The sequence below is a fragment of the Ascaphus truei genome, chromosome 3, assembly GCF_040206685.1.
Source record: "Ascaphus truei isolate aAscTru1 chromosome 3, aAscTru1.hap1, whole genome shotgun sequence".
NCBI classification, from domain to species: Eukaryota; Metazoa; Chordata; class Amphibia; order Anura; family Ascaphidae; genus Ascaphus; species Ascaphus truei.
The window spans coordinates 423,701,978-423,715,418 of NC_134485.1; the positions used below are offsets into that span (position 1 = coordinate 423,701,978).

The window sequence follows — 13,441 nt, forward strand, 5'->3', positions numbered from 1 at the left end:
TTATAACACATATTGTTGATACAAAATTACCTAAAATGTTTACATAGTATAAATGTTACCAGTTAGAGTTTAGATGTATAAGGACTGTTACAATAAGGTCTAAAATTGTTCAAGATAGTATGGATACTATTGCCTGTTGTTTTGACCTTCTGTGCATATGGAGGGTATTTCCAGCTATTTTTGGTAATACTCTAGATTTTACAATTTATAATCACAGAGATTAGAATGACGCAGGCAAAAAATACCACTTAGACTCATGTATATATTATCCTCCTGTAATGGCGACAGTATGATCTCCATTATAGTCTTTATGATGGTTATGAATCAGAGGTCTGTTAATATACAGATTGTGATTCTGGTGCACCTTAATACTGTGATTCTGTTTATTATCCACTTTACACTGGCGACACACTTTATTCGAGCTCGGCTAGTCCCACGAATTCGCGTATACCTGGGTGTATTGAGGTTTGTGACTGTTTTCTGCCCGAGTGCATTGAGGTATTTTCCAGGCAGGGATTGAAGCATTTTATTCCCGCTGGCTGCAATACTGCACAGTATATATATATATACTGCATTACAATTCATGAATTTATGCCATCTGGTAGACACGCGAAGCATTGCAGCCTATTAAATCCTAATCATTATCATTTAACAGATCAGCCGCCCGTCAGCCAGGCATGAACCCAGGCTGGGAAGGCAAACGCAACGGGGCTTGTCAGAGGTGAGGAGCGGCGCATTCCAGGTATCTGCCAGGTACATACCGGGTATTTGCTCGAATAAAGTGTGTCGGTGCAGTATGTGTCAAATTGTACTGACAGCACAAGGTATTCTTAGGATCTTATTAGTTTTCGTGTTTTTTGTTTCCAAACCCCCACATGGTTAATTCTGTCCATTGATTTAATCACACCAACTGATGTGGTGCAGGATCAGTTGTTTTTATCCTCCATTGCTTGCTTTTTATTGGTATAACATCGCGGAGGTGCAGGTTTAAATACCTGCATGAGCCCTCCTCTCTCCAAGCCCACGGATGAAGCGTTGTACCAGCGAAACGTATGTCGGGCGGCTCTTTTGTATGTCCTCCCTGGGAATCCGTACATGCCCGACACATCTGCAGAACTTTTGTGGATTCAACTGCCTTATCCAGCGGAACTTTGCCTCCATACACCGGGAACCGGCTAAGTACTTTTTAGATAATTTACACCTTCAGGACATTCTCGATAATAATATAAGGGCTTTAATTCTATTGATTCCCTTCCAGACTCCTGTATAGGGGTTCAGGTTATTGGTTCAGCAGTTAACATACACCTATAACGTCTACATACGACTGAGGTTAAATTTCAGTGCCATTTCACTTATCATGCTGTTGCTACTGCTGCTTCTGTATAGTGCTATGTCGAGGGATGTTTAGGTTCATTGCCAGTACTCTTGACCGTCCGGGTTAGGAAGGGGCAGGGAAAATGTTTGCCCTACACCCCTCAGGTTACTATTCCCTTCATTTACTGATCTCCTTTTTGTTGGGTTAGGGATCTACGTATTTAGCATTACCTCTTTGCATATGCCTAGATAGAACCAATTGTGTTAATAGAGGACGTGTTTTCCTGGACGTTGTTAATACATTTCTATACTTTATATATTTGAGTGCTTCAGTTGGATTCTTTTCAGTTTTGTAGATATATATATATATATATATAACACTGAAAAGAATATATATATATATATTCCTGTAAACAACCACACACACTATATATATACTGTATATACAACACTGAAAATAATATATATATATATATATATATATATATATATATATATATTCCTGTAAACACACACACACACACACACACATACACACACACACGCACACACATTTTATATATATATATATATATATATATATATGTATATATATATATATATATATATATATCTCTTGGAGAGATTTTCACAATCGCAATCTGTTATTTTAGTTACCTTTTGTGAATTTTCTCCTCTACATTTTCTGCACAGAAAGCTTTGACTTCATAGTCCACACCACATGCCTGAGGAAAAAAAAGGGACGTCAAAAGAAGTCTTCCAATCCTGAGCATCAGATCTCCACTATGTTCTTCACTTAACTTGTTAATAACCATCAGTGCTTTAACAGATGAGGTCTATCCTATCATCACATGTCACAGAAGGACTTGGTGGCCAGTGCGGCTGGTCCCATTTGTATACCTAATGGAAGGCCAATGGTACCATAACCAATTCAAATACTTTAGCACTAGTTCCTGTAGCATCCATTTAGTATGGCCTAATAATTCATAGGGGTTTTAACAAACACTCAACTTGTGTATGTCACCGAGGTTTAAGCGACCAACACTCACGTTCTTCATAAATAAATCAGTGTACAGAGCTTTTGAAGCCGCGTATGCTATACAATATCCTAATTTCATCTATGAATAACTTTAACATTGATTTCCTAAAATATATCACGAGCTACAACGAATCTGCATTTCTCCAGGGCCAGTACATCTACTAGAATTGTGAACTCCTCACCCAGGAAGTATTCAGTACAGGCATACCCCGCATTAACGTACGCAATGGGACCGGAGCATGTACAGTATGTAAAGCGAAAATGTACTTAAAGTGAAGCACTCCCTTTCTTCTACTTATCGATGCATGTACTGTACTGCAATCATCATATACGTGCATAACTGATGTAAATAACGCATTTGTAACAGGCTCTATAGTCTCCCCGCTTGCGCACAGCTTCGGTGCAGGTAGGGAGTTCAACTTTGCTGTACAGGTCATGCTGACAGGCGCATGCGTGAGCTGCTGTTTGACTACTGAGCGATATGTACTTACTCGCGAGTGTACTTAAAGTGAGTGTCCTTAAAGAGGGGTATGCCTGTACTACAATTCTTACAACTCAACCTAAAGATGACCTTTTTGTTAAAAAGTTCCGTTAAGGCAGGAGTGCGCAAACTTTCTGCGCTGCGCCTCTCTGCCTGCTCAGCCCCAGTTCTGTGCCCCCTTTACCTAGGAATCGGCATCGCGGGGTCATGTCACATCACGCGCCCCTGCGGCGTTATTTGACGCTGCGTTGCCATGGTAACGCATCGTCCGAAGCCAAGGTAAGCAAGTTACAGAGGCCTCGCGCGTTCCCCGGTATTTAATTTAAATACTTTGGGGAAGAGCGCACAGCCTCTGCAACCACCGTGCCCCCCCCAAAAAAAAATTCTTGTGCCCCGTTTTGCACACCCCTGCCTTAAGTCAAAAATCTAAATGTTTCTTATTGATACATGACAAATGAGGGTTTAAATAATTTTCTGCCAATGCTCCACTGTTTTGAACTGGAATTTCAGTGCAGAAGAGCATTTTGTTATGTCCTTTTTGGCCTAACCAGTCTAGCCATGATATTAGGGGATAATACCATACTCAGAATACATTCGTATTAAAACATGCACAGCAAATCAGTGAGAAGCTGCTTACCTTCCCCGTGTCTTCAGGTCCGGGCTGAAGAGTGACAGAACAAGGTAGGTTTGGAGGTATCTGGAGAGACAAAAATAATCTGTAGAAATTTTTCTTTGGGGATTAGATAATCTGATTACTTTACCAATATTTACACAAATATTAACATGCCTAATGCCTAAATCGCTCCTACAGATGTGATTATATTGGTTGTATTAGCCCCTAAGCCAAACAATGATAAATAGAAACAGGAACTGACACCTAGCACCTCCTAGTAACGTGTAATTAGTATAGGAAGTATTCTGAGTAAATATGTTGTTTTTGTGATGTTTAAGTAAAGGTTATATTGTATAATGAAGCTGTACAGTACACTGGGGCATATTTATAGTGTATTTATTATAGGTTAATTGACCTGGAAAAGGATTGCTGTTTCTGTCCCCCCCCCCTCCACACCCCCTTTGCAGCTTCTGCCTGTCAGCTCCTTATTCCGTGGCACACTCCTCTGCTCTGAAGACTGTCAGTGTCTGTGTAATGGACACATTGTTTCTTATCCCTGCCTCTATCCACTCAGTCAGTGGGTTGCTACAGCAACCTTTCAGTCTCCTTAAGGAAATAGGCTTTTCCACCCCCCTGTCTCTGCTGACAAGTTAGTTCAGTCCCATTACCTTTTCCTGTGTGACACTTTTCCCTCACTTCCTTTTCAACTCTAAGGACATTGAGTGAGTACCTCTTCTGCTATCACCCCTAGCAAGGCCTTTCCGTTTTTACCGTCCTCCCTTTACACAGAGCACTCCTTATAGAGAATCACTATCTAATCACACCACAACACCTACAAGAATTATTTGTTTCTCTAACTTCAGCAATAAAGTTAAGAAAAGACTAAATAACTTGTTGTGCTTTGAAAGAAGGATGAGTTAAGCTATCTTGCTCTATTCATACCCTACACGTGACCCTGGTTCCAGAATACTAATCGTATGCTTTTTTCATGAATAATATAGGGGGTTTTGTAAAATTATATTGATTTTATAAACATACTCTACATTTTCTTGTGTGCTTTCACTGTATTTGATTATTAAAATAACACACACACACACACACACACACACACACACACACACACACGGAGTCAATGCCTGCAGGGTGCCTCCTGTCCAATGACCCTCCTTGAATGAGAGCTGCTCTCACTCAGTGTGTATGAGAACACAAAGGTGATTGGCTGGAAAACTTGGCAAGGGGCCAAATATTCCGGGCTATTACTGAATGGCTCTGTCCCACAATTTTGACCAATCAGAGAGCAGGGATTTCAATAATGCCCAGAATGTCTAACAGTTTAGCCTGTAATACTGGATAGAAGCTTGCAATTAGCTAGGTTTTTGTTACAGATTCTCCTTTACATAGATATCTAAATAAGTGTTTTAGACAACAAAAGGTCATAAAAAAAATATGAATGTCCATGTGCTTGGCAAGAAGGGGGCACAATGTATACTCTATATCTTGTTTCCTTAATAGAAATACTGAAGAGAACCGGCTCAAGTACAGATGTAGCTAAGCTAAATGTCTTCGGTGCCATGGCGGTCACACGAGGCGTCACACAACCATGGTGGTCATGGCACGGGAGGATTAAAACTGTGGGGCTTCCACTCCCGCAGTGCAATCGCAATGGCAGACACCATCTCGGGCGCCGTGATATTTTGTTTCTTTGACCGTGGTGCTGGAGACAGTGAGTCTTGCTACATCTGTATTAGAGCACCGTGACCTTCAGAGGGGCCCCTTGAAGAACATATTCCCAATACATTACCCCATTCTTGCCATAGTTTTGCAGAGAACGATTCCACACTTTAACCCGCTCAACCTTCATCTGCAGAGAAAACCTGCTCCCTTATTCTGGATCTTCTGACACCAACTGTTCAATCCTATTGCCCATCAACCGTATTCAAAAACTCACTGAAAAGGTAGCTCTGATGGTTATTAGTGTTGGCTAGAGCAGGGGTGCTCAACGTCAGTCCTCAAGCTCTCCCCCCCCCCCCCCCCCGACAGTTCAAATTTTAAGGATACCCCTGCTTCAGCACAGGTGGCTTTTTCGCTCCTATGCTTCAATCCCTGCTTCAGCACAAATCTGACTGGCCCAGGAGGCAAATTCCCCCTGCACCCGGCAGGCCTGTCTGCCCGTGGTAGGAGGACTCAGGGAGGAGTTGGTTACATGACGCACAGATCACTCTGTGGCTCTACGCATCACTTTTGTACCTTGTATTGAGTAAGGTAAATCCGCCAGGTCTAAGTCGGCGCAAACTTTTTTGCCCAACAATTTGCATCAGATGTAAGAAACGCTTTGATACTTTTGAAACAAACGTGAGCAGAAAATGTAGCAACGCGTCAAAACAAACGTCGATTTGCACTTTCTTTGCGTTGATACATCTCCCCCATAAAGTTAATTTTTAAAGCAATTTGGAGAAAAACTGGTACAACAGAACATTGCAATTGTGAGTCTCTGCTTGAATGTAGCACGTATGACCATGTTCGCCCAGCTTGTTATTTGAGCAGTGTCTATAGGAGTTAGGTAGTTGTGTATTTAATGTGTATTTGTACATTATATTTTGACCTTATGATAAACACCCATTAATCAGCCAGATCTTTTTTGCCGTATACTTCCCAGGTCAATCATCTTGTACTTGTAGGACATCTGATTTGTGCTACAGGGACCGAAAAATGGTGCAGTGAATCAAATAAATCTTTCCTCTGCATTAATTCACGGACCCCATAATGCAGCAATACTACTTTCTAACTTTTTTTTTTTGCTTTTATTTTTATATGTAAAGCATGTGACAAATGTATAATTCGACATTCTTCGACATTACCGAAGCTGGCAATCATTCGGTGCTCCTGTTATAAATCTGTCAAAATCCTGATTGTGTGCCTAACATAATGGCTGTGTACATCAGTGTAACTCAGCTGCTACAATGTATTCTTATATTACTAAGTTAACATTATTGTTGTTACAGTTTGCAGCTCAAATTGCAGGGAACATTTGCAACAAATTATCCTAAATAGGAAAGTGTTGCAAATATCTTGCACTGCTTGGGAGGTGGGCTAAAACCTGCAACGGAAATCAAAGAATGCAATAAAACGCATACAAAATGGCATTAAGAGTTGAATGGGGAAAAAAGTCACTATTATCTAATACTACAGAACTGCTTTTTTTTTTTTTTTTTTAATGCAGTATCTGTAGTCATTGGCACACCAGAAATGACATTCCCTACATCAAATCTATTATCCTGAATAAATGTAATATCTTGCAGAAACAGACCGGGCTAGTAGTGAAATTCTCTAGTTCCCATAATTAGCGCATACAAAGAAAAAAAGAGAATGATAATTAACTTAAAAGAAAGCCTTATTCCATCCTTGTTACACGTAACAATAAAACATATATGAACAACCCATTTTCCAGCATTGGATCTCATTTTTGTTGTCCTCTCGGAAATGTTAGCATATACAAAATGAAATATACAGTTTTAGCAATGGCTCCATATAGGCTACTATACACAATTGTAAGCTAATGTTTTATATATGGAATAAGGGTGGTGAACAATATCTCATTACTTGATTGTTATTTGTTTTGCTCACAAGCCAACAAGTGTCAGTGATTATGCTCCAGTTCCCTCTTCTAAGATACTTCCTTTTCAACTCATTTAAATGTGTTATCATACAAACTTTCAGCATGTTGGGGAAAGCAGGCTGCTTGGGACGGCTAAGAATACCGCACGGGTTCTGTCTCATACCTCGAAGGTGAACGGATAGGCGTGCTCACCGAGCTTTTTAATCAAACGTTCCTGCAGCCGCGTTAAAGGTTTCTTTTCTTCGGGGATGGGTGGGAAGGCTTGTATGTTGGCTACGAAGAGGTCCTTTCGAAAGGTCAGGCCTAGCACGTCCAGATCCTCACGGCCATAGCGGAAAGCGCACGTCAGCGTCACAAACACTAGAGTAGGACAAGAAGATGCCAGTAGAAGTGAAATAGAGAGAAATGGTAAACAAAACAGGAACTGAAAATCAAATGGTGCCCATATACTGTAGTGGTTGATTAACGCAGAAATACTGCCTACCCTTAGCCAAGTTGTACAGTACAGAATGTTGGACTCCTTTTATACACATGCCCAAATAACTCAATAATTCAGAAAAGAGAAAGAGGCGTAATGTATGTTATATTGCTATTTTTTACATCCTGGAGAAGATTTTAGTTTGTGAGACACACCTGCAAAATTGTGTAACTTATTGGTTTACTTTGTTCATGTTCTTGGCTAAAATCTAAAAGGTACAGTATGTGCTCCACCGCTAAATGAGAGTCTAACATTGGCCAGACTGCAAACACGAGGTGATCTGCATACAAAGCAGAAGCTCGGTAAGTCTCAGTTCGTGGTCTGCAGATTTGAAAGGTGTTGACTGTAAATGTTATTTACTGTATTTGGTCATGATTAGGGAAGTTTCTCAACTTGAAGTTGTTGCACTATTCTACAGTACAGCAGGCCAATTTTAGGGCAAGTAATCCCTCTACTGACTGAGAATCATTAATTGCACAGAAATTAAAAATTCTCTTGAAGGAGATGGTACAGCAACAAAGGAACATACAATTCCACTGCCAATATAAGTACTTTCATGTACTATTTAATCAATTGAGAGCCTCTGAATATGTTATATAAACTTTATTTTCTGTCAATAAATTCTCTCTCTAACGGAAAACTATGTTTGTTTGATAAAGGGTGGCGTATCTCTCCATTCTTATGTATGAAAGTTTATTATTGTCATATTCAGACAGTTCTGGCTTTCAACTGCCCAAAAGCCCAGCTGAATTCATTCAGAACCCCTTTCAGCCTACATCTGTGTCTCCCCAAAGACGGACATCTGAAAGGGTTCCCAAAAGCTGCTAACCTCTGCACTGAACCAGTGAGCTAAGGGTTAACATCTGGGAGTGCATGCTGCTCTGTATTTAGTCAGCCCCACCCTTTGCAGTCTTTATGACTGGACAAAGGAATTTCAAAGCCCATCTGAATTCATTCAGAACCCCTTCAGCCTATATCTGCATCACCCTAAAGGCAAACAGCCTTTGGCAGCAGCCGAAGGGTGTCAGCCGTTTGCTGCTCTTATAGCTGCTTGGTCACTGGGTTGCATAAAGTCTTCTAACACAACACATTGCAGCCCTAAACTACCTATTCTAACACCATTTTAACTTTGTAACTTTTACATACTCCCATAATCATTTATTATCTCTCTCCAAGAAATGTCTGTAAATTGAATGTATTGCCACTGTTCATTTATTGCAACCATGTAATTATTATTAAAACGAGAGGTAACGCTCAATGTATTATTTCCCCGTAAAACATTTTTTTAAATAAATAAACTGTTACCCAATCCAGAACAATCACTTGGGAGGAAAGAAATAACAATATGCGCGCAACTCTACTTCGTCCTAGTAAAGTATACATTGTCTTTCTTTAATGTGGATAATAGGAGATCCTACAGACACAAAGTCCCTTCATCAGGATCCCATGCTACAAATACCGTACCACAAATAATGTGCGCTACGGTTAGATTCATATTAACCAAATTAGCCAAATTACTCCAGGTCAACTTTGTGATTAGATTTTAGACTTTGTTCCATGCAAGTGATCGCGCAGTTTGTCAAGGTTCATTGTATGTCATTAGAACGAAAACTACCAAAAAAAACGAATTTTACTCTAATATTACAACCCATATTGAAGATTTGGGAGACCCTGACGGCTACATTTATTAAAACCGATTAAGATGAATCCATCTTGAAACCTATATTTTACGTTACTCTTCTTTCCCTCTCTGCTTTCTCACAGTCTCTCTTTCTCCTCCAGCTAAGCTTCAATCTGCCCCCACACAATACTCTACTTCCATACCTCAGATTCCCTGCTGCATTCTACCTCACTATTCCCACGAATTCTACCTCTTGCTTACTTCTCATACTTACCCCAAAACTAATCTCATCACACACGTCTCTCAACCTTTATTAGTTCCGTGACCTCACTCCCTTCTCCCCTTTTCCCTTGCTCCTTTCTATACATGGCAACCTCCTTTTGTAATATTACTCTTTGCACTTGGGCAAGCTGCCCCTGTCACAACTCTGTCGTCAACCCTCATACCTCGGCACACCAGCAATTGTTGTTACCTCCAAACGTCCTTTGGTGCTGCAGAACACCACTGAATAAAGTCACAATCCACAGCAGACTTTCTCCACTACAAATTCATTCTCTCCTCCTATAACAATCTGCTATAATCGCAACACGCGTCGAATAGAAGAAAAAAGATCTACATTATGTAGTATATGACATCCATCAAGTTCAACCTATGCTAAATTTAGACAACAGATACTTTTTGCTATATCTATACTTCCTTATTGATCCAGAGGAAGGCAAACAAAAAACCCCAATGTCATATCATCCAATGATATCTCATAAGGGGAAAAATAAATTCCTTCCTGACTCCAAGAATTGGCAATTAGATTAATCCCTGGATCAACATCCTTCCTATGAACAGATGCAGCCACGAGTATTAGAACTCTTGCCTTTTAAATTCTGGGGCAGTCTCACAGTAAATGCCTCAACATTGCTGCAACATTTTTTGTGAGATTCTTAATGGCCCATCGGATAAACACAGCAGTTTGAATGGGACTGCAGGGACCCCCCCGCTGTGTTAATCAATGGGACATTAAGAATATCACAGAAATGTTGAGGCAATGTTGCAGCAATGTTGAAGCATTTACAGTGAGGCTGCCCCAGAATCTCCCAGAAGTGTTCTAATACTGGTGGCTGCATCTGTATACTTATTTGGTATATCCCTGTATACCTTTCCTTTCTTTCAATTGAGGCCCTGGATAGGTCGCTGTATATCTGTAGCTGGGAATTTCTGAAGGGGATCTCATTTTTCTGCCTACTAGCAGAGAGAATCTTCTCCTTAATAGTGTAGTCATGGAATTTCACTAGAGTGTCTCTGGATCTTTTGGGGTCCTGGGATTTTGGCCCAGGGACACTGTGGGCCCGATCGATCTCAATATTTGTGGGGGACAGATCTGGCACCAACCATGTGAAAAGGTCTTTTAGGTAGGGGGTCAGAGCTTTCAGGGATATTTCGAATGCAGAGATTTTGTCTCCTATCCCTATTCTCCTGGTCCTCTATTCGGTCCTTCATAGCCCGCAGCTCAAACCCCATCCGATTCATGTAGTTTTTCATGGCTGAGTGGTTTCCCGACACTTCGTCCATTTTGTATTCTATGCTGTCGGTGCGCTCTGTCAGGCTGTTGAGCTCTGATCTTATCTCTTTAATTGCCGAGACGAGGTCCTCCTGGAAACCTCGCCTCATTCTAGCAAACAGCTCCTCCATGTATTCTTTGTTTATGTCCCCCCTGGGTTCTCCCTGCATCACCAGTTGGTCTCTGCTCGGCTCCTCTGGATCACACTCCACGCCGCCATCTTGGGGGGTCCCTGGGTGAGTGATCATGCGCTGGCTTACCGCGAAGTAGTTTGAGACACTCGGGGGATTTTGCCTTTTCGGCTGTTTGCCCTGCATCATCTTGCTTTCCCCTACCGGCACGTCTTTTTTTGGGGTGATTTTTGACGGTTTACTGCTCTTATATAGGCTTATATTGCGGGAGCTGTCCCTCTAAGCTTCCATCCGGCTCTATGGCACCGTATGTCTCCTGATGCTTATGTCTTTATTTATATTTATTTTGGGCGGAGGGGGGATGAGCCGGGAGCAGGGGGGAGGAAGTGGGGCCCGCAGCGGCATGCGCCGCTTCCATCTCACCTTGTGGCAGCAGGAGATCGCCACAAGTTATCCTCTAGCATTGCCGGGGGGCTCCGCTCCAGACCATACGTTTCCTTTCTTAAAAGATGTACAACTTTTTTTTTAACAGATTTATTGTATTTGCATCACAGTCTCCATGGGTAATGAATTCCACAGTGTAACTGCCCTTATTGTAAAGAACCATTTCCTTTGTTGCTGGTGAAATCTCATTTCCTCCAACCTAAAGGGATGCCCCCGAGTCCTCTATACTGCCCTTGAAAGCTCCTTGTACTGTCCCCGAATATATTTGTATATAGTTATCATATCCCCCCTTAGATGCATCTTTTCTAAAATAAATAAATCTAATTTAGCTAGTCTCTCCTCATAAGTTAGATTGTCCATCCCCTTTATTAATTTGGTGGCTCTTCTCTGCGCTCTCTCTAGTTCCATAATGTCTTTTTTAAGGAGTGGTGCCCAAAATGATACTCCATATTCAAGGTGTGGTCTTACTAATGCTTTATATATCATTATATTTACTTCCCTTCCATCCATTGCCCGTTTAATGCAAGATAAGATCTTGTTAGCCTTTGCAGCTACTGCATGACTTTGGGCACTATTTTTAAGCCTGCTGTCTACAAGCACTCCTAAATCCTTCTCCATCAAGGATTCCCATAATTTATCCCCATTTAATTTGTAAGTCGCCTGTTTATTCTTGCTTCCCAAATTCATAACCTTACATTTATCTGTATTAAACCTCATCTGCCAGTTACCTGCACATGTTTCTAGTCTCTCCAAGTCCTTCTGGAGAGAAATTACATGCTGTCTTGATTCTACAACCTTAAACAATGTACAGTAGTATCATCAGCAAAGATGGAGACTTTGCTCTCGATGCCAACCTCGAGGTCATTAATAAACAAGTTCAAAAGCATGGGTCCCAGTACCGATCCCTGAGGTACTCCATTCACGACTTTAGCCCAACCTGAAAAAGTTCCATTAATGACAACCCTCTGTTGTCTATCCTTCAACCAGTTTTCAATCCAGGTGCATATATTATTACTGAGTCCAATTTGCTTTATTTTGTACACCAACCTCTTGTGTGAAACCGTATCAAAAGCCTTTGCAAAATATAAGTAGACAACAACTGCATTACCCTGGTCTAAATTCCTACTTACCTCCTCAAAGAAACAAATAAGGTTAGTTTCGCATGATCTATCCTTCATAAATCCATGCTGACTATTACTAATAATTTTATTTTCCATGAGGTATTACTGAATATTATCCCTTATTAAACCTTCAAGTAGTTTCCCCACTATTGAAGTCAGACTAACAGGTCTGTAATTCTCCGGTTTTGGTCTATCTCCCCTTTTAAATATAGGCACCACATCTGCTTTACGCCAATCTTGTGGTACTGAGCCTGTGGAAATGGAGTCCATGAATATTAAATGTAATGGTTTGGCGATTACTGAATGTAACTCCTTGAGAACTCTTGGATGTATGCCATCGAGCCAGGTGCCTTATTTATGTAACACGGTAAGTCCATTCTACCTATCTCTTCCACTGTTACGTAAGCCCCTAGTAAGTGCAGGGCAGTAACAGGTTAATTCTGTGGGCATTACACCCCCCTGTATCCTTTTCTGTGATGGACAGAAGTGAGGTGGTGACTCATGACCTGTGGAGGCCTGTCACGATGGGTACAGTAGATCATGAGCCTGCCCCTTCTGGAATAATCCTAATCAGAGGAGTGTCCCAAATTTAGTCTTGCTCTGCCTTCCAAGGTAGGAGCATGGGCTGTCAGACTCTCCCATTGCGAAGATGAGCTGGCCCACTTTAGGCCTAAGGGCCTAAAGAACATCAAGACTCGAAGCCCCATACTATCGGAGCAGCACCATCTGAAGTCCTGGGATGTTGGACAGTATCATCTATGCTGTATGTGAGCTGTGCAGCATGTCCAATAAAGCAACCTGTTCATTATACCTTTGCCTGGGTGTCACTTCCTGGGCAGGAGGGGTAAGGATTGCAGTGGTGGGGACTGACATCCATACACGAAGGATCCCATCACCGCTGGAGGCGCTGACACCATGAACCAGAACCCAGAGACCACCCAAATGCCCGTCCTTTTGCCCCTTACCACCACGGCAGACTCAGCTCTTCTGTACTAGCAGTTATGCCTCAGCACCACACTCAGTTAGTAATT

General features: G+C 41.4%; 1 protein-coding gene across 11 annotated transcripts in view; it reads right to left on the reverse strand.

The window, feature by feature from the left end:
• Positions 1–13,441, reverse strand: part of LOC142490456 (beta-arrestin-1) — a 338,250-nt gene that overhangs the window by 53,215 nt on the left and 271,594 nt on the right. For all 11 annotated transcript variants that reach the window (XM_075592783.1, XM_075592788.1, XM_075592782.1 and 8 more), the window contains 3 exons: positions 7,227–7,423; positions 3,472–3,531; positions 1,972–2,039 (listed from right to left, as the gene is read on the reverse strand). In XM_075592783.1, the coding sequence (XP_075448898.1) occupies positions 1,972–2,039; positions 3,472–3,531; positions 7,227–7,423 (325 nt within the window). The remainder of the gene's footprint in view (positions 1–1,971; positions 2,040–3,471; positions 3,532–7,226; positions 7,424–13,441) is intronic.